Source organism: Balaenoptera borealis (assembly GCF_965194805.1).
Source record: "Balaenoptera borealis genome assembly, chromosome: 19".
Lineage (NCBI taxonomy): Eukaryota > Metazoa > Chordata > Mammalia > Artiodactyla > Balaenopteridae > Balaenoptera > Balaenoptera borealis.
Window position 1 is genome coordinate 55,694,744 of NC_138878.1, and position 27,823 is coordinate 55,722,566.

At 47.7% G+C, this 27,823-nt stretch overlaps 1 protein-coding gene across 22 annotated transcripts; it reads right to left on the minus strand.

Annotated features, from left to right (window-relative positions):
* Positions 1-646: 646 nt before the first annotated feature.
* Positions 647-27,562, minus strand: FBXO17 (F-box protein 17). 22 transcript variants are annotated; one of them, XM_082366770.1, is made up of 10 exons: positions 27,379-27,519; positions 9,331-9,493; positions 8,508-8,618; positions 6,966-7,418; positions 6,231-6,342; positions 5,164-5,223; positions 4,614-4,646; positions 4,137-4,232; positions 3,506-3,641; positions 647-1,614 (listed from the first exon to the last, which is right to left on the minus strand). In XM_082366770.1, the coding sequence occupies exons 4-10, from the start codon at positions 7,399-7,401 to the stop codon at positions 1,471-1,473; spliced, it is 1,017 nt and encodes a 338-aa protein (XP_082222896.1). In that variant the 5' UTR covers positions 7,402-7,418; positions 8,508-8,618; positions 9,331-9,493; positions 27,379-27,519; the 3' UTR covers positions 647-1,470. The 22 variants fall into 22 exon arrangements, with proteins under 22 accessions (XP_082222896.1, XP_082222891.1, XP_082222897.1 ...); XM_082366765.1 differs by lacking the exon at positions 8,508-8,618; XM_082366771.1 differs by lacking the exon at positions 8,508-8,618 and having other exon boundaries at positions 27,363-27,380.
* Positions 27,563-27,823: the final 261 nt, after the last annotated feature.

Here is a 27,823-nt window from a genome sequence, read left to right on the forward strand (position 1 = left end):
AAGCCCTGCTGTCAAGCTTCCTCATCTGAAAAGTGGCAGTAATTGTAATGTTGGCCACGAAGGGGTGTTGCAAGGATTGAATGGTGTGTGCTGCTCTTCTCTGTTATTCTCAGACTCACACACACCTGGGTTCAAATCCTGCCTCCACCTCTTCCTTGTTCTGTGACTCTGGGTATATTTGCTTCCCCCTCTGGCTTCAGTTTCCTCCCTTGGAAAATGGCACTGAGAGTGATGCTGACCTCACCCGATCATGTGCTTGGCCATGTTAGGTTTTCAAATTTGGGAGCTGAGCTTATATCATCAGGCTTTGGAGCCCAATGTCTGGTGTAAGTCCGGCTTCCCCTGTTTCCTGGCCAGGTGACGCTGGGCAGGCCTTTTAAACTCTGAGCCCGTTTCTGTCTGGACTAAATGGCAGTGATGACAGTGTCTCCGTGAGAGCTGCTGGGAGAACAGCTGAGATCGGGCACAGGAGCTGTTGGGTGAGCCCTTGTAGCCCGTCTCTGGGTTCTCGAAGCCCACCTCTGTTTCTTGCGCGGCACTTAGCACACCTGAAGTTCTCACGATTGGAAACATCCCACAAGGCCTTTTAGGATCAGAGCTGGGGGCAAACAAGTGCATCGATTACAGACAAAAATCCCCCATCACCTCATGCTTAGCACCGATTTTATTGAGCGAGCTTGCTGGCTGTGCTCAGCTGGGGAAAGGAGAGCTTTCCTTCACAGCATGCCTTGCTCCTGGGGTCCATCTCCAAGCGGGCTCAAGTGTGGAGAAAAGGAGGCTGTCGCCTGACAGGAGGCGAGCTGCCCCTGAGGCAGGGGCAGGAGGTGGGGGAGGAGGGTACAGTTTGGGGGTCAGCGCAGAACTGGCCTCAGAAATTCTGAAAGAAATGGCACCAGTCTGGCCCAGAGGGGACGTGCTGATGGGCGCGGTGCTGGAGGAGGTTGCACGGGCCCCACTGCCGAATCCCAGAGACTCCCCAAAACAACAGGAAGAGTTCCCTTTGAGGCTGCTGTTGGTCCCCTCAAGGACCTCTGCTCCCTGCCAGCAATCACCTTGCCCCCAAAACATGCTGACAAGAGTCCTTGGCCAAGATTGTCAGCAGCTTTCCTCTATTTGAAATCCTGGTTCGGCCTTTGTTTTTTGACTCAGTCTGTCAACTGATATCCACACGTGAGAAAAAAATTTGCAAGTAAAATACAGGTCTCTGAGCTAACTCTTTGACACTCCCCCTGGGAAGCTGGGGAAGCAAGTGACCAGCCTGGTTGGATCCCTGGTTTCTCGAATAGCATGGGGGCCACCACACTGAAGCAGCAGCAAGTGGGGTTCACTGGAAACATTCCGGGAACAGGCTACACGGGAACCCCACTGTCCCCGGGCATCCTCCGGCTCCTGGCTGCAAAGCCGACCTTGATTGGCGACGGTGTCTGGCAGATGGCAGTCTGTCCTGGAAGGCTGGATCAGGCTGGTTAGCTAGGACAGGCGGATCCTGACCCTCACGCTGGAGTGGGTCACGAGGGCACCATAGTGCCCCACCCAGGAACGTGTGTCTCTTCCATACTGCTCAAAAGACACGTAGCGGATGCCCTTGCCAAAGTTGGTAAAGACGTGGGAAACCTGTGCAAGTAAGAAAAGTGAGGGAGTGAGGTTCCATGGACTTCTCTTCCTCCGCAACCTCAACAGATATTCCCTAACACCAAGTAGGTACCTGGCCCTGCTCCAGGCGCTGGGGGTATAGCCATGAAGAAAGCAGCCAAAAGATCCTATCCTGGAGAAGCTGAGAGTCTAGACTGTGACACTGAAGACAGATGGGGGAAAGGACGGAGGAAATACTGTAGGAGGGTGGGATTGTAAAGCAAGGGCCCCACTGAGATGACAGAGACCTGATGGGGCGGGGGAGCCAAGTGGGGAACTGGAGTATTCCAGACAGAGGAACAGTCAGTGCAAAGGCCCTGAGGTGGCAGTGTGCCTGGAGCAGAGTGAGGGGAGAAGTAAGAGATGGGGTCAGGGAGGTAGCAGGCAGATCGTGTGGGGCCTTTGAGATCGGCCACAGAAGGACTTTGGCTTCTGGCTTTGTTTTTTTTTTGGCCGCGTCACTCGGCATGTGGGATTTTGGTTCCCCTGACCAGGGATTGAACCGGCGCCCCCTGCAGTGGAAGCGTGGAGTCTTAACCACTGGACTGCCAGGGAAGTCCCTGGCTTCTGGCTTTATAATCTTCTTTAATGTTTTAAATTGAGCTAAAATTCACCTAACATAAAATGTACCATTTAAAACTGTACAATTCAGTGGTTTGTGTGTGTGTGTGTGTATTCGTAATGTTATGCAATCATCACCACTATCTAATTCTGGAACATTTTCATCACCCCAGGAAAAAAACCTCAAATCCATTAGCTGTCACTTCCAATTCCTCCCTCCCCCTGTCCTCGGACAACCACTAATCTATCTGCTTTCTGTCTCTATGGCTTTGCTTATTCTGGAAATTTCATGTAAATGCAATCATACAATATGTGGCCTTTTGTGTCTGGCCTCTTAGTACAGTTTCCAAGGCTCACCCATGTTGAAGTGTGAATCTGTACTTCACTCCTTTTTATAGCTGCATTATAGGATATTGGCTTTTGCTCTGAGATGTAGCCACGGGAGGGTTACAAGCAGGTGAGATCCGTGGTCTGACTCACTTTTTTAAAAAAAATAAATTTATTTATTATTTTTGGCTGTGTTGGGTCTTTGTTGCTGCACGCGGACTTTCTCCAGTTGTGGCGAGCGAGGGCTACTCTTTGTTGCGGTGCTCGGGCTTCTCATTGCGGTGGCTTCTCTTGCTGCGGAGCGTGGGCTCTAGAGTGCAGGCTCAGTAGTTGTGGCGCACGGGCTTAGTTGCTCCGCGGCATGTGGGATCTTCCCAGACCAGGGCTCAAACCTGTGTCCTCTGCATTGGCAGGCAGATTCTTAACCACTGCGCCACCAGGGAAGCCCCAACTCACTTTTTTTTTTTTTTTCCAACTCACTTTTTAATAGGAGCTTTCTGGATGCTGAGTCTGTGTATTGGGTTGGGGGTGGGTGGGAGGAGATCAGGAATGGAAACCAAAAGACCACCTAAAAGGTTACTTTGATAAGTGAGGTATGATGACCATGACAGTTTAGGCTCAGGAGCCAGCCTGGGGTTGAATCAGGCCCTGCACGCTTTAGGGTGACTTTGGGCCAGTCACCTAACCTCCCATGCCTCAGTTTCCCCAACTCTAGAATGGGGATGGAGCAAGGACTTTGGTTCACTGCTGCATTTCTAGCAACTAGAGTATGGCAGGCACACAGTAGGTGCTCAAAAATGTCTGTTGAACAACGAGGCCATTGTGCTAATGAAATGAATTAATGGGTGAAACTCTTGGGCAGGCCTGTAATAGGGCTCAATGATTGTTAGCTGTTGTTATAGATACCCAGCAGTGCTGAGAGCAGAATTTGAGCAGGGTGAGAGGTGGGTGTGCCTTTGGGTCAGGGAAGGTAGTCTGGACCCACCTGTCGGCAGCCTCTTTCAGTCCACTGAAGGACCGGGTTGGGTGATGCCGAGAACTTGACCACTTCGTTTTCATACATGTCCAGGAGGCGGACCCGGAGCCGGTAGATGCAGCCGCAGTTCTCCCGGGCACCCCACCTGCCAGGTGGCAGTTAGCCTTGATAGCCTCACCACCCGCTCAGGTCTCTGGGTTGGGGGAGGGAGACTGAGGTCTGGCCTCCCTGCACTTTGATGAGGTCAGGCCTGGGAACCTAGGGGGAGGAGCCTAGGTGCCCCTGGGGTGGAACCAGCCTGGGGGAAGAGCCTGGGTGCTCCTGGGGGCAGATTCAGGAGGCTTTGGGTCAGGTGTATATGGAGGGGCGTGGGGAGGGTAATGGTATTCTGGGGAGGAACCACAACCTTGGGGAGGAGCCACAACCTTGGGGAGGAGCTTGAGGGTGTAGGAATCTGGGGGCTCTGGGCTCACCAAAGCTCTGCCCCTCCCTGGCTCTGCTACTATGAGAGCATCGCTTCCCCTCTGTCAGCCTCACTATGAAGGGGGCACAGTAGCAGTGCCAGCCCGTGGGGTTGATGGGGGTGTGGAATGACTCCCTTCTGCAGAACTGCTGCCACCACGGGGGGTTCTCCACTCACCAGTCGGCCACACAGATCTCGATCTGGGAGCTGTCGAGCAGCTCCTGCCACACACCCTCCATCACCAAGTCCACAAGCTGCCTCTTGAAGCACCATCTAGGAAGGGGGGATGATAGGACGGGTGGGGGGGTAGAGAGTCCCATCATTCAAGTCACAGCCCAGAAATCACCTCCTCCCAGAAGCCTCCCCTGACTACCCTGTCTAAAGCAGCCCATCAGGGTTGCTCTACCAGACAAGATGTATGACGGGCTGCGCAACCCCACTGGCCTCTCAGATCCCCTCCACCCTTCACTCTGCTGTGGGCTCCAGGAGGCTGACTGTATGCAGGCCTGCCCCTAATATCTGTGGGGACTGGGACATGAATACAAATGGAGGCCCACATACTAGACATCTGAGCAGAGAATTCTGGGGTCTCCTCAAGCACCAAGAGGCCCATGGTCTAAGGTTGTGTTGCCTGTATGGAAGGGTCTCCCTTACCCTCTACTTTCTGTTGGGTCAGCCAATGGGAAGCTCCAGCAGCAGACAGAAGGGAGAAGAGAGTGAAATCAGGGTATTTAATTCTCCTGGCTCTCTCCCAAGGGATCATCGTGGGACTGTTGTATTTCTCAACGAAAGGGCCCTCTCCACAGTGCTCTCTCCTCCCAGCCTTCTTTGTCTTCATGTTTCGGTAATTGCTTCCTCCCCTTACCCCTGCCAGGCCTAGGGGTGGTAATGTCCCTTCCCCCCACTGTTACTAGCCTAGGGTCCTGTAGTATCTCTTGTGTTCTGCCTGCACGTTTGTAAACAGTCCTTCTCCTCGAATTTCAATGTGCCATAATAACAGAAATAGTGATTTATCAGAAGAACTGATAAATGGACCAGAACTGAACAGAGCGCCCAAGGACAGACCTAGGTTTGTATGGGAACTTCATAAATGATAGAGGTGGCACCGCCATTCCATGGGGGAAGGGAAGGATTCTTTAGTAGATGGTGCTGGGAAAGCTGACTCAATATAAGGAGGGGGATAAAAAGAAAACTGGATCCTTACCGAACATCACATTCAAGGTGGATTAAAGATCTAAATGTAAAAGATAAAACTATGAGGTTACTAGAAGAGAGTATAAGAGAACACTGTTAGGATCTAAAGGTAGGGAAGGATTTTTTAAACAAAATTTCAGAAAACAAATTCTAAAGCAAAAAGATGAATTTGATCATATGTAAATACCAAATAACACCATGGACATAGTTAATTCAGATGGTAGAGGGGGGGATTTCTGTAATGTCCAGGATGGACAAGGGACTGACATCTAGAATATACAAGAAATTCTTGTGTATCAACGAGAATAAGATATCAACCTTAATAGAAAATATGAACAGGCAATTTACAAAAGAGGGAATCCAAAAAGCTAACAAGCACATGAAGAGATGTTTAATTATTAGTAAACTGAAACATGCAAATTAAAATAGCAATGAGATATCCCGTCACCCCTAATATACTGGTAACTACTAGAAAGCTAGATGCCATGAGAATGGTTGACTGTGGGGGGAGGGCACAAGGAAAATGGGTATGGGGTATGAGGATAAAGAGAATCAGCCAATCAAACTGTTTTTATGTCTTCATAGCATTTATCACCGTCAGAAGCTCTGAAGTCAGACTACCTGGGTTCGAATCCCAGCTCCACCATTTACTAGATGTTAGTTACCCTCTATGCCTCAGTTTCCTATTAGAAAGTGGAGATAATAATGGTATTTGTGTCATAGGGTTGTTGCCAGGATTAAAAAATTTACATGTAAAGCATCTGGCATAGAGTAAGCCCTCTAAATGTTTATTATGTTGTTGTTTTTATTTTACTGTTTATGCGTTTAATGGCTTCCCCAACCCTACATCTAAAATGCAAATGAAAAAAGAGCAGGTTCCTGATCTTTCTGAATTTTCCTTGTATCTCTGGCATGTAAAACAGTGCCTGGTACCTGGTAGGCCCTCAACAAATATTAGCTGATTGACTGACTGAATAAATGAATGTGGGAAGGAGAGGCTGAAAGTGGGTGAGGGTGAGGATGAGGACGGTAGGGTAGGGTCCCCCTCCCTCGCACCAGGGATCAAGGGCCACTCACTCGAAAGAAGTCACGAAGCAGGTCTGGGAAGGAGCGCCCGGCACCAGTATTAGGTTCTTTTCCACAGCCCAGCCATTCCCGCCGTGCTCCACCTCCCAGCCTCTGAAGCCCTCTGTGAGACATAAAAGGGTTGAACACCAGGGATTCGCCCCCCAGCTCGCCCCGCAGAGAGCCCGCCACCACCTAACTTGCTCCGCCCACCAGCTCCTCCCTCCCAGCAGGATGTATTCGTGGTCCCACCCCACGACGGCGTCACTCAGCCCTGCCTATCCACTCAGCTTCTCCGCAGCCTCTCTCGGCCCCGCCCCCTGTTCTGCCTCCCTTCACTCTCAAACTACTGGGATTCAATTCTGGCCCCGCCCCGGGCTCCTTACACCACCGCTTCCGGGCCCCACCTACCTTGGCCCCGCCCACTCACTCAGTTCTCCCCACAGCCTCGCAATACCTTATATTTCTATGCAAGCTCCGCCCCTGCCAGCACCCAATCGGCTTCTCCCAGGCCTCCCCTGGCTCCTCCTCCTTTAACCGCGCCCACCGAATCTACAGTTCAAGCATAGCTTCACCTCTGCCACGGCCCAGTCCCCTGGATCCTTCTGCTGTCTCGCCCAGCCATCTTGGCTCGCCATACTGCCCACAGTCCCTGGCTCCTCCCACCCAGTTTCCCAAGAGCCTCGACCACGTCCCCTGGCTCCCGGCCCCGCCCCTATCTGCTTCATCCTGGCCACGCCCACTCACTCCACGTCGTCTGGGCCTCCAGGCCACACACCCCTTTGGTCTCTTTTTTCCCACCCCTGCTGCTAGGCCCTGACCCCGGGCACCCACGCTCTCCGCAGGAGTTGAAGATGAGGTTGCGGCCGAGGGGCGCTCGCAGGCAGTAGCGCGCCAGGGCGCGGAGCGGGAACTCCTCCTCGTCCTCGCTGTTGGGCGGGCAGCGCTGGGCCACCGCGTAGAGTGCGCGGCCCTCCGCGCTGCGGTCGCGGGCCAGCTGCAGCAGCCACACGGTGGGCCCGTCCACCACGTCGCGCCAGGCGCGGCACACTGGGCGGCAGCGCGTCACTAACGCGCGCGGTGGCACGTGGCTCAGCACCTGCACGAGCAGCTCCGGCGGCAGCGCGTCCAAGGCTATGGGCGGGTCCGCGGGCAGCCGCCGCCGCGAAAGCCGGGCGCCCATCTCCGGCCGCCAGAGTCCTGCAGGTCGAGAGAGGGGTCGGCAGGTCAGGGCAGCCCGGCCTCCCTCCACCTCTCCTTCCAGGACGCAAGTCCCCTGCGACTTGACCGTGACCTCACCAGGTACACGGCGACCGGGGGACTGCCATAACCAAGAAAATCCAGCATCTATTTCCTGCCACTTGGCTCTGGACGGGGACCGGTTTCTCCCCACCTTTGCCCCTCAAGCAACAAACCCCTGCCCTGATCACGACCCCACCAGGACTGCTAACCACGGCTTCTGTCTCTGGCCGGTGCCCTTGTGTCTGGCTAAGCACTTTACATATGACCATATGCACACTGAAGGCCCATGAGAAAAATCCACCGAGGAGGAAACGATTTCCACCCCATCCCCCAACCTGTCCCAACTCTCGGGCCTTTGGAATCCAGGACCTGTCCTTCAGCAAAATCTATTTCCTCAATCTCTTCGCTGAAGATTCTTGTCACCTTCTTGCTCTAACCAGAACCCAGCTGTCCTGTGGGCCTTCCAAGTGGGTAAATCTCCTTGCTCCTTGGTGCTGTTTCCAGACCGTTCTCCCTCCATCCTCCCCCAAACGCCGCAGCTATGAATCTCATCATCCGGCTAGATCGTTTGTCGCCTTGTCATCATTATCTGCTGACCCAGATGACTACTCCTCACTTCTCCATGATTTTAGCTCCAGGCTCACTGCCACTCAGGCTGCTCTTATCAACATTCTTGGTGATTTCCATATCCAGCTGTTCTTCCGGCTCCTCCACCCCGTGGTCGCACCTACACCTTGTCTCAGTAACCACAGCCTCTTCAGAGCCTCAGTCTCAGGCTTCTCACGCTCCACGCGTCACCTCCTCTCTTTCCAGCTCTCTCCCTCCAGTGCCCTAGACCTCCACCCCCCACAGTCCTTCCAACCCACTGTGATCTCCCGTCCTTTGTCCCTACCTCTTTTTCACTGCCCCACACCCCCTCAAGTCCTCAGTTCTTCCTTATCCAGCTTAAATTCCTTGGTTAATCATTTAAAACATTCTTTGCATACACCCTTGCCTCCTCTGGCTTCCTCCTACGCATGACCCGGTTAACTCCAGCCCTCCACCTACCTGTGCCTGTACCCACACAGTTTAAAGCCGCTGAAGAACAACACACAACTCCACTGGCTGGTCTCACTTCAAGTTTGTGCACTTGACGCTCGAGCGTACCCACAGTGCTGCCTGGCAACAAGATTACATTTCTCTTATCCTCTTGCTCTTCCTCTCTGTAGATAACTATTTCACACCTTCTCCCCTATCCCCAACACATCACACTTCCTTCCACCTTTTCACTCTCTCTTTGCTTCTTACTTATTTTTTTTGGCCGCGCTGCGCAGCATGGGGGATCTTAGTTCCCCTACCAGGGATCGAACCCATGCTCCCTGCAGTGGAAGCACGGAGTCCTAGCCACTGGACCACCAGGGAATTCCCTCCTTGCTTCTTATTTTGCAGAAAAAATAAAATCGATGGGAAGTGAACGTCCATAGACCCCCACCACCCCATGTACCACCTCCCTGCCCTGTGCTTTCCCACCGTGACTGCTCCCACCCCAGCTCACCGTCTCACAGTTCTCCGCTCTCTCTGCTGCACCTTCAGCTTCCCCCTCTGCACTGGATCATTCCTGTCAGCTCACACAGAGTCATCTCTCATTTGAAAACAAATGAAACTCCTCTTGACTCCACCTCCCCTTCCAGCTCTGACCCCATTTCTTTGCTCCTCTTTATAGTAAATCTCCAAAAATTTGTCACACTCACTGCCTCCATATTTTCTACTGATATTCTCTCTCAAACCTCCTCTAATCAGACTTTGCCCTCCTTCTCTACCCTGAAATGTCAAGGTCACCAATGACCCCGCCCCCTTGGTGCTGAGCCAGTAGTCACTGTTCAATCCTCACCTTGCTTGACCTGTCAACAGCACCTGACACAGTGAGGTGACTCTCTTCTCACTTGGCTCTGGGCCGGCACATCCCTCTGGACACTCCCATCTGCCTGTGGCTCCTAGTCAATCTCCTCAGCTGTTCCTTCCTCCTCCCTCTGATTTCAGTGTCAGGGATCGGTCTTTTTTTAAAAAAATAAATTTATTTATTTTTGACTGCATTGGGTCTTTGTCGCTGCGCATGGGCTTTCTCTAGTTGCGGCAAGCGGGGGCTACTCAGCTACTCTTTGTTGGGGTGCATGGGCTTCTCATTGAGGTGGCTTCTCTTTTGCGGAGCACAGGCTCTAGGTGCGTGGGCTTCAGTAGTTGTGGCACGGGGGCTCAGTAGTTGTGGCGCGCGGATTTAGTTGCTCCGCAGCATGTGGGATCTTCCCAGACTAGGGATCGAACCCGTGTCCCCTGCATTGGCAGGCAGATTCTTAACCACTGTGCCACCAGGGAAGTCCCAGGGCTGAGTCTTTGAACCTCCTGTATTCTCCATGAGTACTCCCTTTGGGATCTCATCCACTCTCATCACCTCTCGCCTGGACCATCACTGTCTCCCTGCTCCTTTCCCCAGCTGTCAGGTGTGAACACCTGAGTCAGGTCCTGTCCCTGCCCTGCTCAGAGCCCTTCTGTGGCTCCACCTCACTCAGGGTCAGGGCAAGGTCCTCAGTGCAGCCCACAAGCCCCACACGATCTGTACCCATCACCTCCCTGCCCTCATCTCCCCCTCACTCACTCTGCCCCAGCCACACCGGCCTCCACACCTCAGGGCCTTTGCACAGGCTGTTTCCTCCACCTGGAACCAGAGCATTTCTTTGCTCACCTCCACATTCCCTTCAATCTTTGCTCAAATGTCAACTTCTCCATGAGACCGTCCCTGGCCACATTATTTACAATTTCAGGGCCTCATGACCATCACCTACTCCTCCTTCCCATTTCCTTACTTTATTCTTCCCTAAAGAAACCCACTTCACAGATGAGCAAACTGAGGCATAGCAAGGTGAAACACCTTTATTTAACAAGAACTCAGTGATTAGCTCAAGACCTAGTGAGAAACTCATTTCATTTCCCCATCAAGGCAGAAGAGCTTAGTGATGAAATGCTCATGCCTGGGTCCAGCCAGCCTGGGTTTGAGTCCCAGCTAAGCCTCTTGCCTCAAGAGCAAATCACTTCATCTTTTTATGCCTCAGTTTCCTCTTCTGAAAACGAGGATGTTAACCTTACCCACTTCATAGGGTTATTGTGAGATGAAACGAATTAATATTTGTAAAGCGCTTAAATAATCGCTGGTGTCTCATAAATAAAAGTGGTATTGATATAATATTAGAGACTAAATTATGTTAGTTGCTATTATTATTACACACTATAAAAAGATGGCGAGCAACCATTTAGCTACAATATTTTCATCTGGTGACATTTACTGAGCCCTTACTAAACCACCCGTGCTGAGCGTTTAAGCTGGATCATAGCACTGAATCCCATCATCGTGTTTTAATGGCCAAAACAATCCTTGGAGGTTGCCCTGGGTTAAGAGGCTTCAGTGATCTAATGCTTGTTATATTATCTAATGCCAGTAAGTGCTCCATTCATGTCAGCTGCTACTATTTTGAAATAAACTGATTAAGGTCTTGTTAAGGATTAAGGCCCTATCAAGCCAGTGGTCCGTGGACGTGGCACAAAGCCCAATTCCCCTTCACCTCCACAACAGAGAACTGAAGTTGTGGAGACACGCTTTAGAGACTAGGGTGTGCTTTGCCCCGGGTGGTTATTAGTTGCATTAATAATTAGCTGCAATTTGCAAGCAAATGCACCAGCTTGCCCGGTATGGATGTGAAACTCACAGAGTGTAGTTCCCTGGGTCGGCTCTCCTTAGGAATGTGCCGATCACTGGCAAACAGGGGATCCCTGGAGCTGGGGGTGGTCCCCTCACACAACAAGGGCAGCCAGATTTCACTGAGGGGCAAGGACCTTCAAGTGATGTACCATACGAGCCCTGGGTATTCAAAATGCTTGTGTGTGATGCTCTCCTGAGGCCCACGAGGTGCTTTGTAGCCAACATGTCCAACACGGCTGAATGCCAACTACTGGCTGGGTCAGAATGGCACAGCACTGCCTGCTGCTAGGGTGTTTGGGAGTGTGTGTGTGTGTGTGTGTGTGTGTGTGTGTGTGTGTGTGTGGTGGGGAGGATATTGTATTGGTTGTCACAGTGACTGGGGCATGCTACTGATATTCGGTTTCCAGGGACCTGTGATGCATGGCAGACATCTTCCCCAGATGGTTATAACAACGTATCCAAACTGACGTGCTCTTTTCCAGGAACTGACCATTCTCCATTAAGGGGTGGCGTCCACAGCCCTCCCCTTGACATGGGCAGGCCTTTGGGACTGCTTCGCCTTTCAGAGCATTGCAGAAGTGACATTGCTAAGGGACTTCAGAGGCTGGGTCAGGAAAGAGGATACAGCCTCTGCCTGACTCTCTGGGGATGCATGCATGGGGAGCCGTGAGTCCAGTGGTGTGCTTCTAAACGTTTAACAACTGGCTCTGTAGGGGAAAAAAAGAAGAGCCTGGGTGTGTAGCATATGCTGACTTCTGTGGTGTGAATACACCTTCCATGGCTGACAGCAAGCTACCAACACGACGTCCCTGGACTTTGGAGTTGGAAAGAGCTGTCCACAATGTGCTCCCAGGATCCGGTGCGAGCCAGCTCCAGCACACCACCGCCTGAGTCACCACGTAAGTCTGGCTGCCTTGAAGTCGTCACATTGGAGATACACAGGGAGACAGACATGCTTGGGAGCCCCAGCTGTTTGGGTGTCCCCAGCCAAGGTGCTACACAGAGGAGTGAATGAGCCCTCAGATGACCCAGTCCCAACCACTGCCTGATGGCACCTGCACAAGAGCCCCTGAGAACTGCTTAGCTGAGCCCAGTCAATCCCCAGAGCCAACAAAATAATAAAGGAATGGTTACTGTTTTAAGTCATTGCGTTTTGAGTGGTCTGTTATGCAGCACTTGCTAAATGTAACGATGCTCAGTGACCTGTATTTCAGGGGACAGGTACCACTCACAAAGGGTGGCCAAGAGAATTCCAGTCAGCATTAAAAGTTCCATCTGGAATGGATAAAGAAGATGTGGTCCATATATACCATGGAATACTACTCAGCCATGAAAAAGAATGAAATAATGTCATTTGCAGCAACATGGACGGACCTGGAGCTTATCACACGAAGTGAAGCAAATCAGAAAAAGACAAATACCCTATGATATCATTTATATGTGGAACTAAAATATGACACAAATGAACTGATCTGTGAAACAGAAACGGACTCACAGACATAGAGAACAGACTTGTGGTTGGTTGCCAAGAGGGAGGGGGGTAGGGGAGGGATGGACTGAGAGTTTGGGATTAGCAGATGCAAACTATTATAAATATTATAGAATGAATAAAACACAAGGTCCTACTGTATAGCACAGGGAAGTATATTCAATATCCTGTGATAAACCATAATGGAAAAGAATATAAAAATGAATGTATATGTATATATGTATAACTGAGTCGCTTTGCTGTACAGCAGAAATTAACACAACATTGTAAATCAACTCTACTTCAATAAGTTAAAAAAAAGTTCCATCTGGGCAGAGGAACTTTGTCTTTAGAAACATTTAGAAAGGTTTTTTTTTTTTTTCTTTCATCCTGTTTCTTGATCTGAGGGCTGGTTACGTGTGCGTTCATTTGTAAAAATTCATCAGGCTGTACAGTTTGTGTACTTTCTAGAAAAGGTTTACTAGAAACGATAACAACAATAAAAACAGAGAGGTAAAGGAACCAAAAGATGTCCAAAAAGCTCTCCCCAGTGTTATCAAACAAAAGATAGGATTATTATTATTACTATTATTTTAAAACATGGACCGCTTCACAGATTTGCTTGTCATCCTTGTGCAGGGGCCATGCTAATCTTCTCTCTATCGTTCCAATTTTAGTATATGTGCTGCCAAAGTGAGCACGATAGGATTATTTTTAAATTAAGGACCCCATGAGAGTATTAAGAGGTAGCTTCTCTCTCTCCTCAGTGGTTCCTCCAATCAAGTAGGGTCTTTTTATAGTGATGGAAAATTTTGCACAAAAATACCTCCGTGATTCAGTGGTGATACCACTGCCATGGTTTGGTGGCATATACTTATAATAACCGTTATTTTATGATTATTTTTTATGGCTCTGGGGACTGACTGCGCTCAGCCAAGCAGTTCTCAGCGGCTCTCATGCAGTGGTCCTCAGGCAGGGGCTGGCGCTGGGTCACCTGAGGGCTCATCACGCCTCTGTCGAGCACCGGAAGTGGGGACTCAAACAGCTGGGGGCTCCCCAGCATTTCTCCGTCTCCATGTGGTCTCCTGCTAGCGCATACTTTTCCCTGAGTAGCCACTCATTTTTTTTTTTTAATGCTTTTTGCCACATAAAAGTAAACACTTTATTTTCTTTGTTGTTGTACAAATCACGATGATGGAATTGTCCTTCCCTCTCTCTCTCTTTTTTTTGGCCACCCGGCGCAGCATGTGGGATCTTAGTTCCCCTACCAGGGATCAAACCCTGGTACACTTTGGTACTTGAAATATCATGTCGTTAACTTTTGTTTTATGAATTTGGAAGACTGAACAGTTACTGTGAATGGTAATATTTCAGTATCGGTCTAAAAAAATACGTGGGTATTGTCCTTGTCTCCCTTTCTTAGGAGTCAGTGTTTATTCACTGTATAATTATTTCAGCTTTGGGAATTTCCTGGCGGTCCAGTGTTAGGACTCGGAGCTCTCACTGCTGAGGGCGTGGGTTCCATTCCTGGTCAGGGAACTAAGATCCCACAAGCTGTGCAGCGTGGCAAAAAAAAAAAAAAAAAATCAGCTTTTCTGGATGCTTGAATTAGCTTTTCTGTCTCGTTGAATTTTTTCAGAATACAATCATGGGGGTAGAAAAGACCCAACTGTCAAAGATTCAGTGTCCGGGCTTCCCTGGTAGTACAGTGGTTAAGAATCCACCTGTCAGCGTAGGGGACACAGGTTCGAGCCCTGGTCCAGGAAGATCCCACAGGCCTCGGATGCCACAACTACTGAGGCTGTGCTCTAGAGCCCATGAGCCACAACTACCGAGCCCGCGTGCCGCAACTACTGAAGCCCACGCGCCTAGAGGCCATGCTCTGCAACAAGAGAAGCCACCGCAATGAGAAGCCCGCGTACTGCAACGAAGAGTAGCCCCCATTAGCCGCAACTAGAGAAAGCCCGCGCGCAGCAACGAAGACCCAACGCAGCCAAAAATAAAATAAATTAATTAAAAAAAAAAAGATTCAGTGTCTGTAAAGCCTATTAGGACCCTCTGCCGAGGGCAGGGAGCAACTGAAGGCTTCCAGGATCCTGGGCTGCTGCTCCCAGCAGGATAGCTGATGGTCAGGAGCTCCCACTATGGAGGCAGACGATCAACGTTCAAACCCTGGTTCTGCCTCTTCTTGGGCAGGCCATCACTTAGGCATGTTGCTGGCCTCTGAGCCTCAGTTTTCTTGTCTGTAACATGGGGATAACTATTGTTCTACCTCAAAGGATGGATGTGAGCAGTGAAAGACAAATATCCCTAAGCCATGCCTGGGACTCAAGGAATAAGACTCAATGGTCATAAAAGAGCTATAGGCTTTCGCTCTTTGGATGAGGATTTGATAACCTGAAAGAATTAGGAACATAGTGAGATGCCCTCTGTGGATCCCCCTTGGGGAGAAGGGAAATGGGAGAGGGGGGTGGGCACACATCTACCTCATCACCCTTTCAAAACTCTGCCAACTACCCAGGGCACCCATGTTGAACTTGAACTCCTCAGGGAGAATGCATGTGCAAACCACCAAGCCAAAGCCAGAAACTACTTCCAATAACATCCCATGGAGAGATATGCACCTGCATAAGCTGGGGAATCTTGGTGGTGGGATTCGTGGTGCATTTCTGCTGTGTGTGTACACGTACATGTTCCATTTCTATTTGCACACAGGGAGCCCTGTTTCCCAGAATGGGTACCTTTTTAAAAAAATTACCTTCATGGATGTATAAATTACATCCAATAAGATGCACATACTTCAAGTGCACAATTTGTGTTCTAACAACTGTGTACAACTATACAACCATGCCCACAGCCAAGATGTGGGATATTTCTTTCACTCTAAAAGGTTTACCCCTTCCCAGTTAAGCCCCACCTCCATCCCCGCCACTAATCTGCTTTCTGTCACTATAAATTCGAGTTTTCTCTTCTAGAATTTCATATAAATGGAATCATATGGTGTGCCAGTTATTAATTTACTTCCTCACAGCTCCAAGTTGAGAAATTGGAATCTGGGCATGTAAATCTTTTCCCTTTGCCGGCTGACATGTTAAGTTTTTCCAGTAGAGGGAGCCAGAGAGGCACTGCAGGAGGAAGTGCTGTGTTAGTTTCTGCTGTACAGCAAAGTGAATCAGCCATATGCATACATATATCTCCGTATCCCCTCCCTCTTGAGCCTCCATCCCACCCTCCCTATCCCATCCCTCTAGGCGGTCGCAAAGCACCAAACTGATCTCCCTGTGCTATGCGGCTGCTTCCCACTAGCTGTCTATTTTACATTGGTAGTGTATATATGTCCATGCCACTCTCTCACTTCGCCCCAGCTTCCCCCTCCCCCCACCCCGTGTCCTCAAGTCCATTCTCTATGTCTGCGTATTTATTCCTGCCCTGCCACTAGGTTCATCAGTACCATTTTTTTTTTTTTTTTTAGATTCCATTTATATGTGTTATTTGCAGTGAGGTGGATGGACCTAGAGTCTGTCGTACAGAGGAAGGGGTTTTGCTTCCCATTTCCAGACTGCCGGGACAGGCGGCTTCTCCTGCCCCGTTCCCAAGCGTACAGGCATTCTTCTCTGGTGTCCGGCAGTCAGCAGTATCCCTCAGCCAGCACCCTCCCCTGGCACCCACCTCAGCTGGTTTCCTAGCTGGGTGCCTCTGGTGAGATACTTCCTTGGGAACTGCTTTCCCTAGCATCCTAGAGGACTGACTTCTGGCAAGTTCCAGAGGGTGGATTTCCAGCAAGCTCTACAGGTGCAGCATCAAAGGGATTCTTTTGCCCTTTAGTGGGTCATCTCCAAGTGTTCTCCAAAAACAGCAGGGATTCTGCGGCTGCCACAGACAGCCTGGGACTGGCATCCTTCTCAAGCTGTCTGTCTTAGATCTTAGGGGTAGTGGCTGCTCCTTGTATTTGCTATTTCTATATTCTTTAGCACTCTCTTATTTCTTAGCAGCTAATCCCTCTAACTCGAATCCTCTGCTATAATTAATAATTCTGTATATTAAACATTCTCCCTTCAAATTCCTGTGTGGTTCCAGTCTCCTGATTGGACCCTGACTGATAACTATAGAATGTGCCCCTGTGCCTTCTTTCCTTCCGCATAACATTCTGTGATTCAGCCACATCGTTGCATGTATCAATCAGTAGTTCACTCCTTTTTATCGCCGAGTAGTATTCCATTGAACAGATTAAACCACGATCTGTTTACCCACCCACCATGATGGACATTTGGGTTGTTTCCAGCTTGAGGCTATTATGAATAAAGCTTCTATGGGGCTTCCCTGGTGGCACAGTGTTTGAGAATCTGCCTGCCAATGCAGGGGACACGGGTTCGAGCCCTGGTCTGGGAAGATCCCACATGCCGCGGAGCAGCTGGGCCTGTGAGCCACAACTACTGAGCCTGCGCGTCTGGAGCTTGCGCTCCGCAACAAGAGAGGCCGCGATAGTGAGAGGCCCACACACCGCGATGAAGAGTGGCCCCCGCTTGCCGCAACTAGAGAAAGCCCTCGCGCAGAAACGAAGACCCAACACAGCCAAAAATTAATTAATTAATTAATTTAATTAAAAAACGAAAAAGCTTCTATGAACATTCACATACAAGTGTTTGTGTGGACATAGGTTTTCACTTCTCATGAATAACTATGTAGGAGTGGAGTTCTTGGATCACATGGTAAGTGTGTATCTCACTTTACAAGAACATGCCCAATCGTTTTTTCAGCATGATTGTGCCATTTGTGATCCCATCAACCATGCATGAGAGTTGCAGTTGTCAGCACCTTGTATTGTGAATCTTTTCAATTTTAGACAGAATGGCTTCCTTTTCCTGCCCCGGGGAGATTTTCCTCTACCTGACATCCTCCTTTATTAATTTTTTTTTTTTTTGGCCGCACCTTGCGGCTCGTGGGATCTTAGCTCTCCGACCAGGGACTGAACCCGCGCCCTCAGGAGTGGAAGTGCGCAGTCCTAACCCCTGGACTGCCAGGGAATTACCCTCTCCCTTATGAATTTTAACTCTTTACTCTTGAACTGTGGTGCCAGTGTTGTTTCTAACCTGCGACAAATGGTTACAGAAAAATCATCAATAAAACAAGATCGAAAATTCTTTGCTCTTTAGAATTATCTGCATGTACAAAGATTTGGTGTGTCTTCTCGTTCAAGAAGGCAGACTGAGCTATTGATAATCAGAGCCTCTACTGGCCTGTAAGAGCTTTTAGGTAGATTTTTAAAAAACGGTACCCTTTCTGGGTGAATGCAAGCCTGGGGTAGCAGGGCCTGGTGATCAGAGCAAGGGCTGGATTCAAGCCCCCGGCTGGCCTCATAATAATAATAGCTGGTTCTGTGCTAGATGCTCTCAAAACAGAATCCCAGGAATCCCAAGTTCAAATGCCTACAAGAGACAGGAAGTATCCAAAGTGAGACCAACTTGGTGGAAGCAAACCGGAGAGAAGAGCCCAGCCTGGAGGCTGTGGCAGTGCTCACTCTGGCTGATTTACTGCCCAGTAGGAAGGTGGGCCCAGTTTGGCTACATTTTCCAGTTTGTCAAGTGATTGGAAATCCCTGTTTTTATGTGAAATCACCTAATTTTTAAATGTTATCAGCGCATTTAAAGAAAAAAAAAGAAAAGGACAGTGTGGGCCAGGTGAGACAGATGTGCAGACCCAGGAACTGATTGGGGGTAGCCTTTTGTGGCTTCTGTATTATCCCAGTTGATCTTCACACCATGAGGAAACTGAGGCCCAGAGAGGTGAAATGATGCACAAAAGGTCACACAGCAGTCAGAAGTGGAGTGGCGATGGGAATCTGGGCAGTCTGGTCTCCCTCTCAAAGGGCATCCTCCCTACGTACAGCAAAGAAATTAAAAAGCAAAGTGAACAGGAGGGAGACCATCACCAAGAAAGAAATGTCGATAAATTTCTGCAAGACAGAAAGCAGAAAGAAGTGTAGGGGCTAGGACAGAACTCAAGGTGGGGACAATGGAGCCTCAAGGACCCCCAGAGGCTCTGGACCCAGAGTTGAGGATCCAGAGGGGCCCAGGCTGTGGTAGAAGTGCAGGTCAGGAGTCGAGAGGGCAGAGCGAGGACAGAGGTTAGTCCATCTTTGAACACCTGTGCCTATTGGCTCCCTGTTCCTTCACCTTCCTCCCCCATGCTTTGCCACACAGATCTCAAGCTGCCCAACATTCACATACAGGAAAAACAAAACAGTACTGGATGACTGTTCTTTGAAAAAATTGCATGAAGCATCCAGGAAGTGCCCAGGCTGCTGGTGTTCCTGAGGATAGCCTTCCCCACTCTGGCATCTGGGAGTGAGCTCCCAGCAGCTTGGTTTCCCCCAAGTTATCACTGACAAGTGCTGCCTCCAAACACAGGGTTCTCAGTCATACCTTCAGCTGGACAAAGAGGCCAGTGGGAAAGCAGGACCATATTTACGAAAGCCCCAAATTTCATACCAGTTACTTAAATAAGTCATCCAGCCCCTTGTTTGTTTGAAAATGTGATTGGACAAGCAGGGGTCACCATATGCTTAAAGAAAACCAGCAGCCTGAAAAAGAACCAGTAAGATAAACATGCAGGGCTTCCCTGGTGGCGCAGTGGTTAAGAATCCGCCTGCCAATGCAGGGGACACGGGTTGAAGCCCTGGTTCCTGAAGATCCCACATGCCGCGGAGCAACTAAGCCCGTGCGCCACAACTACTGAGCCTGCAAGCCACAACTATTGAGCCCGTGTGCCACAACTACTGAAGCTCACGCGCCTAGAGCCCATGCTCCTCAACAAGAGAAGCCACCGCAATGAGACGCCCATACATCGCAACGAAGAGTAGCCCCGCTCACCGCAACTAGAGAAAGCCGCGCACAGCAACAAAGACCCTACGCAGCCAAATAATTAATTAATTAATTAATTAATTAAAAAAAAAAAAAGATAAGCGTGCAGAGCAAAAGTGAACTGACCCCAGAGGTAACAGAGACAGTTCAGAGGGCCAAAAGAATGTAAAGGAAAAGAAAAACCCTAATTAGTACACTCAGGGCCGGCTTCAGGCTTCATGGGTGTGTGACCTGTGGAGTTGTACTTAGAAGGGCTCCATGCTTGTTTAATGGTCTGCTACTGCCAACCTGAAATTCTTAATCGTTTTTGAACAAGGGGCCCACATTTTCATTTTGTACTGGGCCCTGCAAATTATGTAGCTGGTCCTGAGTACACATAGATTTGAGAAGAAATTCAAAGCAAAACAAGAACAGGATACTAAAAAAGGAAGAATGTCTTTAAAAAGAAAAAAAAAAGGAAGACTGTCTTCAAGAAGAAAAAAAAATTCCAAGAAATAGATGGAATGAGTTAAAAACAGGAAAATCCTTCTCTCAAAAGAGAAAAAGTAAAGCTATTAAAAAAAAACTGCAGGAAAAACAAAAAACTGTTTAAGAAAGTCATGGCACAAATATGATATACACTAAACCATATCCATGTTATATCCATTTGATAAAGTACAAGAAAAAGGAATCCATTTGACCTGGAGGCTAAGGGCATTCTCCTTATACTAGCTCTGTTTATTGGTTTTCATGGGAAAAATATTGTTTTTGTTTTTTTAAGATATAATTAATATTGTGTAAATTTAAGATGTACAGCCTGTTTTTTTTTTTTTGGCCGCAGCACGTGGCTTGTGGGATCTTAGTTCCCTGACCAGGGATTGAACCTGGACCCCCGGCAGTGGAAGCAAGGAGTCCTAACCACTGGACAGCCAGGGAATTCTCCAGCCTGTTGATTTGATACATTTATATATTGTAATATGATTACCACTGTAGCATTAGCAACGCCTTTATCACTTCACATAATTATTTCCTTTTTTGGTGAGAACATTTAAGATCTGGTCTCTTAACATAAAGATTGTCTTTTCAAAAAAAGACAATCCTTTGCATTGTGCTAGGAAATCTACATGCAAAAAGATGAATTTAGGCGTTTACCTCACACCATACACAAACATCAACTCAAAATGAATCAGAGACCTAAATGTAAGAGTTAAAACTATAACATTTTTAGAAGAAGACAGGAGAAAAATCTCATGATCTTGGGTTAGGCAAAGATTTCTTAGATACAATACCAAAAGTATGATTCATAAAAGAAAAAATGGATTAATTAAACATCATCAAAATTTTAAACTTTTGTACTTCAAAAGACACCATTAAGAAAATGAAAAGACAAGCTATAGATTAGCAGAAAATAAAGGACTTGTATCTAGAATATATAAAGAACACTTAAAATTCAATAATAAGACAATCCAATTTAAAAATTGACGAAAGATTTGAATAGACATTTCACTGAAGAAGAAATAAAAATGACTAATAAGCACATGAAAAGATGCTCAACATCATTAGTCATTAAGGAAATGCAATTTGAAATCACAATGTGATGCCACTTCATGCCCACTAGAATGGCTATTGTCCAAAAGATTGGCAAGGACAGGGAGAAACTGGAACCCTCACACACTGCTGGTGGGAATGTAAAATGGTACAGCCTCTTTGGAAAACAGTTTCTCTAAAAGTTGAACATTAAAAAAAAAAGTTAAACATAAACTTACCATGAAACCCAGCAATTCTACTATTAGGCTATCTACCCAAGAGAAATGAAAACATACGTCCATGCAAAGACTTGATTGCAAAAGTGCATGGCAGCATTATATCTTTGGAAACAATCCAAATGTCCATCAACTGGTGAATGGATAAACAAAATGCGGTATAGTCATACAGTGGAATACTGTTCAACAATAAAAGGAATGAAGTACTGGTACATGCTACAATATGAGAACGAACCCCCAAACAGTACGCTAAGTGAAAGCGCCAGACACAAAAGACCACATATTGTATGATGGATTCATATGAAATGTCCGGAAAAGACATACAGAAAGATTAGTAGTTGCCTGGGACTGGACATGGGAACAGGAAGTGGTCACAAATAGGCACAAGGGATATTTTGGAGGTGATAGAAATGCTCTAAAACTGTGGTGATGGCTGCAAAACTCTGTAAATTCACTAAATCACTGAATTGTACACTTAAAAGGGCTGAATTTTATGGTATGTAAACTGCACCTCAATAAAGCTGTCCAAAAAAACCCAAACCCGGCAAACTTTACAGTTAAAGCATGTAAGACTTAAATAGGGTAACAGAACAGACTGTAGAAGTAATCAACCTTGACAGTGTGAAAGCAAGTGTACAACTGACAAAAGATGGGAAAGGAAAAGGTGGGAAGAGGGGAAGCCAAGACGCTTCTCTCACTCATTTAGTATCATGGGAATCAAAAGTTGCCAGAATAAGAAATACAAGTGAAGCATAAAATTTAAGGTTACAAAGGTAAATAAGAAATGATCTTTTAAAAAGTACAATTATTAAAAATCAGTGGAGCAAATACACAGTGAGCTAAACACCATCTTTCACAGCAGACAGTAATAGATGACACTGAATTTCCCTATTTCTCTGTCATTTTCAACTGTCATCACCCTCTCAGTTATTCAACTGTCTTCTGGGCCACAGCATGGGTGAAATGGGAGGCGAAGTTACTTCTGATTCTGGTATATTCTAGTTTAAATGTCATAAACATCATGCGTATTAAAATCAACCAACCAACCAGCCAACTAGTGCAATGTCACCATAATTTACTTAAAATGCCACCAGTGAGAACTCCCATACACACCTGACGAGAGTAAAAATTGGTGGAACCACTTTGGAAACAAGTTGGGCATTCTTTAATTAATTAATTTATTTATTTATTATGTGGCCGCACCACAGGGCATGTGGGATCTTAGTTCCCCATCAGGGATTGAACCTGCCCCGCCTGCAGTGGAAGTGCAGAGTCTTAATCACTGTACCGCCAGGGAATTTGTTGCGGAGCACGGGCTCTAGGCGCGCGGGCTTCAGTAGTTGCAGCACGTGGGCTCAGTAGTTGTGGCTCGTGGGCTCTAAAGCACAGGCTCAGTAGTTGTGGCGCACGGGCTTAGTTGCTCCGCGGCATGTGGGATCTTCCCGGACCAGGGCTCGAACCTGTGTCCCCTGCATTGGCAGGCGGATTCTTAACCACTGCACCACCAGGGAAGTCCCAAGGCATTTTTTACTGAAGTTAGAAATGTGCCTTCTCCATGACCCAGCAATTCGACCCCAGAGCCAGGAAACACTTACTAGGATATTCACGACAGCATTGCCCCTAACAGCTCCAGCCTGGAAGTGACCCAGGTGCCCACCCGCTGTAGGGTGTATAAACAAATTAAGGCCGTCACAGAATGGGATACTAAGTAGCAATAAAAAAGAGTTAACGACAAGTAAACACAACAACACAAATGGACCTCAAAAGCATAATTTTGGGTGAAGTTGCCAGACATGACAAGTCACCCAGAGTGTGAGTCCCAGGACAACCAGACAGCTGGGTGGCCTGGGGCAGTCCTGTCTACACCTAGTGTCCCAGGGTAATTAGGGTCATTGTTAATAGTGACCCTTATCACTTCCAAAATTCCCTGGTTTAGATGATAAATTATATATTCACACCAGTGGTTCTACTCTTAGAAAGTCTACAAACAAGCTAGACTAATCAATACTACTTATGGATGTACACACATATTAAAAGGTACTAACATCATATTAAAAAAAACAAGCAGGGAGACAAGCATTATAAAAGTCAGGGCGCTGGTTCCCTCTGTGGAGATGGAGAGGGCTACTAACCAGAGAAGCATCTGGGGGCTGGTAATGTTCTCCTTGTTGACCTGGGTACTGGTTATATACTTTATAATTATTTGTTAAACTGTACATGTATATTTTATGTACTTTTCTGTATGAGTGTTATATTTCGCAATTTAAAAATTATTAGTGCTATCGGTGAACACCATGATTATTTAAGTCAAAGAAGGAAACAGTCATACTGCATCTTAGTGCAAATAATAGTTCACATTTGTCAATGCTTTCTTTGTGTAAGGCATCCTGAGAAATTCTTTACGTGCATCATCTCATTCCCTGGGGGCAGCCCTGACATTTCTGGGGCATCACAGGGCTAGCCGGGGACATTGGTTTTGGGAACTGCTGGTGACAGCCTGCAGAGGAGGTGGCACTGGGGAGAGTTGAAATGTTGCCAGTTACACATTCAGTCAGCCCTGGGTTAGCCCCAGCCCTAATTCAAACTTTGTGAATTTGGGCATATGGCTTTCCCTCTCTAAGCGTAGATTTCCCCTCTGGAAAATGGGAAATGTGCAGGTCCACATCTCCTGTCCACAATCCCTAAATCCAAGAGCTCTGCAAACCAAGTCTTTCACAGACCCATCTGGTGGCAGAGCTGCCTGGAACTGATGGAAGGTTTTATTTATGATATGAACTTGCATTTCACTGAAGAAATATCAGTGTGTTTGATTACTCTCCAGCCCCACTAGGAATCTTATGTAATGTACAGGATGGTTCCTTATGGCTTGCCTCATATTCACTTCCCAAATGCATTGGGCCTCAAAAGTTTTGGCTAAGACACTGTGGACTTGTAGTAACTCTCACTTCTCATGGTGATGGGGAAATTCAGTGAGATCAAGGCCTGGCCCTCGACAAGTGTTAGCTGCCATTGTGAACGTCGTGACTATGATTAGCACTTAAGTCCATCTATGGGATTGGAGTCTGTGGCTGCACCTCCTTATGTCAGAATCACGCAGCCATTGAAACCATGACTGGAGGAATGTGGGCTAAGGGGATCCGTGCTTAGGGAGTAACGAAACACAGCAGGACATGAAACTACACCAATGGCAAGGTCAGAGCCATTCAGTGAATTTTAAAAAGGTAAAAGAAAATGCCAAGGTTGGGACTTCCCTGGTGGCGCAGTGGTTAAGAATCCGCCTGCCAATGCAGGGGACACGGGTTCGAGCCCTGGTCTGGGAAGATCCCATATGCCGCGGAGCAAATAAGCCCGTGCGCCACAACTACTGAGCCTGAGCTCTAGAGCCCGCGAGCCACAACTACCGAAGCCCACGCGCCTAGAGCCTGAGCTCTGAAACAAGAGAAGCCACGGCAATGAGAAGCCCGCACACCGCAACAAAGAGTAGCGCCCGCTCGCCACAACTAGAGAAAGCCCGTGTGCAGCAGTGAAGACCCAACGCAGCCAAAAATAAATAAATTAAATTAAAAAAAAGAGAAAAGAAAGAAAATGTATCTCCAGAAAAAAAAAGGGGTAGAAGGAAGGGCCCAAGAGCAGTGATGATGTTATGAGTAGTTATTCCCAGGTGAGCAGACCATGGTAGTTAAGAAAAATCCTTCACAAAATACTAACAGCTACTGTTAACTGCACACTAACTGCTCTAGGCATGTGGAAAGTGCTTTACAAGATCTCACAGAAGGCTCAACAACAACCCCATGAGGCAGGCGCTATTTTTCAGCTGGGGAAACTGAGGCTTGGAGGAGGGAAGCAACCGACCCAAGGTCTCCTGACAAGCAAGGTGGCAGGTCGGGGATTTGAACCTTGGGGTGGAGGACTCCAGGGTTTGTGCCACTGTGCACGTCTTCATCTCTGAGTTTCTAAACTGTCTTACTTTATTTACGTCAAATTTTACCATAAAAATGTCACCATACAGAAAAGTTGAAAAAAATAGTTAAAACGAATATCTCAATGTGCTCCATATTTTGCCATATTGGCTTTCTCTCCCTCCCTCTCTTTTGATGAACTGGGTTTTTTTTGTTTTTTTTTTTTGATGGTCTTGAACCACGTGGCATTTTATTTGAATTGCATTTTACATTTTCTACCTTGGTATGTTGTGACTCCAGAGGACTAGCTACTGTTGCCAAGGCAAGATGACTTTGGGTAGCTGCAGGGATCCACAGGGGTTTTTGTTTGTTTTTTAAATTTTTTTTTATTTTTTAAATAATTTTTTATTGGAGTATAGTTGATTTACAATGTCTCTTTTGATGAACTATTAAACATGCATCTTCTAAGAAAGAATAAGGACCCTCTATAAGTCTATACTAACACTTAACCCATTAAGAGAAATCCATTCTACCATCTAAACTTCACTCCATGAACACTTTTTCCCGTTGTCCCAAGGTCTTCTGGAGCTGTATCTTCCTAACAAAGATGGGGCTCACACACTGCTGGGGGTGCGCATGTCTCTCTAATCTCTTTTAATCTAAAACACTGCCCCTGCCTTTTCCATTTTTCTTAAAGGGATTATATTTCTTTTATCAAAGGAAAAAAATAAGGCAGACTCTTTTCTATTTGATTTGTGAACCATATGCATAACTTGATTGAAAAATTAGCATTTAAATAAATATAAAAACTTTATTAAAAATATTTTAGGGACTTCCCTGGTGGCACAGTGGTTAAGACTCTGTGCTCCCAATGCAGGGGGCCGGGTTCGATCCCTGGTCAGGGAACTAGATCCCACATGCATGCCTCAACTAAGAGTTCGCATGCCACAACTAAGGAGCTCGCAAGCCGCAACTAAGACCCAGTGCAACCAAACAAATAAATTAAAAAAATATATATTTTTTAAAGTAGATTCCTCAGCCAGGCCATACAAAAATGGGAGTCAACAGATTATATACATATATATATATATATATAACAAATATATATATAGTTATATATAGATATATTTAATGGAACAAGAAAACAAAAGTTTACAAAAATTATTTTATGTTACAAAAGTGCCAATAGAGAAACTAAAAGGAATGTCATGATTATATAGGAAGGAGGGAAACCGTGGAGATGATGAAAGCTGTCTCCATCTATTTTCAGCAAAGGATTAACAGACATTGTCTCAAAGTTGATAAACTAAGAAATAACAATGGAAGAATTTGCTTTAAAAATTTGGAAGTAACTACCAGAGTAATAAAAAGCAGAGAAAGGTTTAAAACCATGCACCACGGATCACAAGTTACTTTTGCCATTTCTGAAAAGTAATTTAATTACACAGTTTTAAAATTGGCTGCGGGGGACGGTGCGCTGTTTAAACGATTGATATTTCATGCAAAGCTTTGTCCTGTTTGTCTTTTGTTCTTGTGTTACTGGGACATTTAAAAAGTTGTTATTATTTATTTTAAAAGTAGGTTGGTAATATTGTAAATTTGAACATTGGTAATATTCAAAATAGGGGGTAAACAGCTGCTGTCTAAAGTTGAAGGAGCAAGATACGGAGCGTTAACAAATATTACTGAACACTGCAAAAGTTAACTTAGAACAAAATTGAAATTGGGTGGAGCGGCCGCAGCTAAAAACATACTGTGCCCAAGTTGCTAAATCGAGAAACGGCGCTCTAAGATCTTCTGATTCACAGATTTTTCTGCCAGTCAGAGGAAACAAAAACCAGAATTGGTAAAAAGTGGTCTGGCCTTTCACCAGCTGCAGCGAACACGTGTTGGTCGGGTACGTTTTGGAGGGGGATTTATTTAATGGTGGCCTCCGCGGGCCAGCAGCCGAGCGGAGAGGCGAGGGCTTTAGAGGGCTGCTTTTTGCAAAGCCCTTTCCGAACGATCTGGGTCTTTCAAACGTGCGATTGTGTAACTCTGGACTTAAAGGGGCAGAAGCTGGCTGGGGCAGGCCGGGAAGGGGCACTAGGGCGCAGGACCCTTGGGACACGCCCCTCCGGGCAGGGCCTGGGGGCGGAAATCCTTCCCGGGGCGCCTCAGCCGCGAGTGGGGACGGGACACCGGTCCCGACCTGGGTCCCTACCTGTCCCGGCGCTCACCTGGCGGCCTGCTCGGAGGCGGCGGCGGGCTAGGATCCCCTTCCCCACCCTGCTCTGAGAGGCAGTCGGGGGGCTCCCCGGGAACGGCCCCGCCCAGGGAGCCCCGGGACCCGCGCTCTGGGCAGTCGGTCCTCTCCGGGGCGGACGGCTGTGAGATCCCGCGGGCGGGCGGCTGCGCGAAGCCGGAGCGAGGGAGGGGCGGGGTCTGGGAGGCTGTAGGCGCCGGGAGGAGGGCCCAGCTGCCGCAAGGCTGGCGGGGAGGGGACCCAGCCCCCGCCCTCGCGCATCTCAGGGCCCGCTCCTCGGAGAGTCTACATTTTCTCCACGTGGTTACCTGCTGCCCAGGCGCCCCGCGATCTGAAACCCGGGTTCCCCGACGCTTAGCGCAGGCACCTCCAGTGGGCGAGTCCCACCTCCCGGGGAGCCTCCCGCCGTGGGAATGGTC

Bases quoted from the DNA above. Each gene is read 5' to 3' on its own strand.
- FBXO17 (XM_082366764.1), bottom strand. From the start codon at position 7,401: ATGGGCGCCCGGCTTTCGCGGCGGCGGCTGCCCGCGGACCCGCCCATA. The intron at 6,343-6,965 runs GTGAGTGGGCGT...TATGTCTCACAG, and splicing joins GGAGGCCCAGACGACGTGGA to AGGGCTTCAGAGGCTGGGAG. The intron at 3,642-4,136 runs GTGAGTGGAGAA...GCCACCTGGCAG, and splicing joins GAGATCTGTGTGGCCGACTG to GTGGGGTGCCCGGGAGAACT.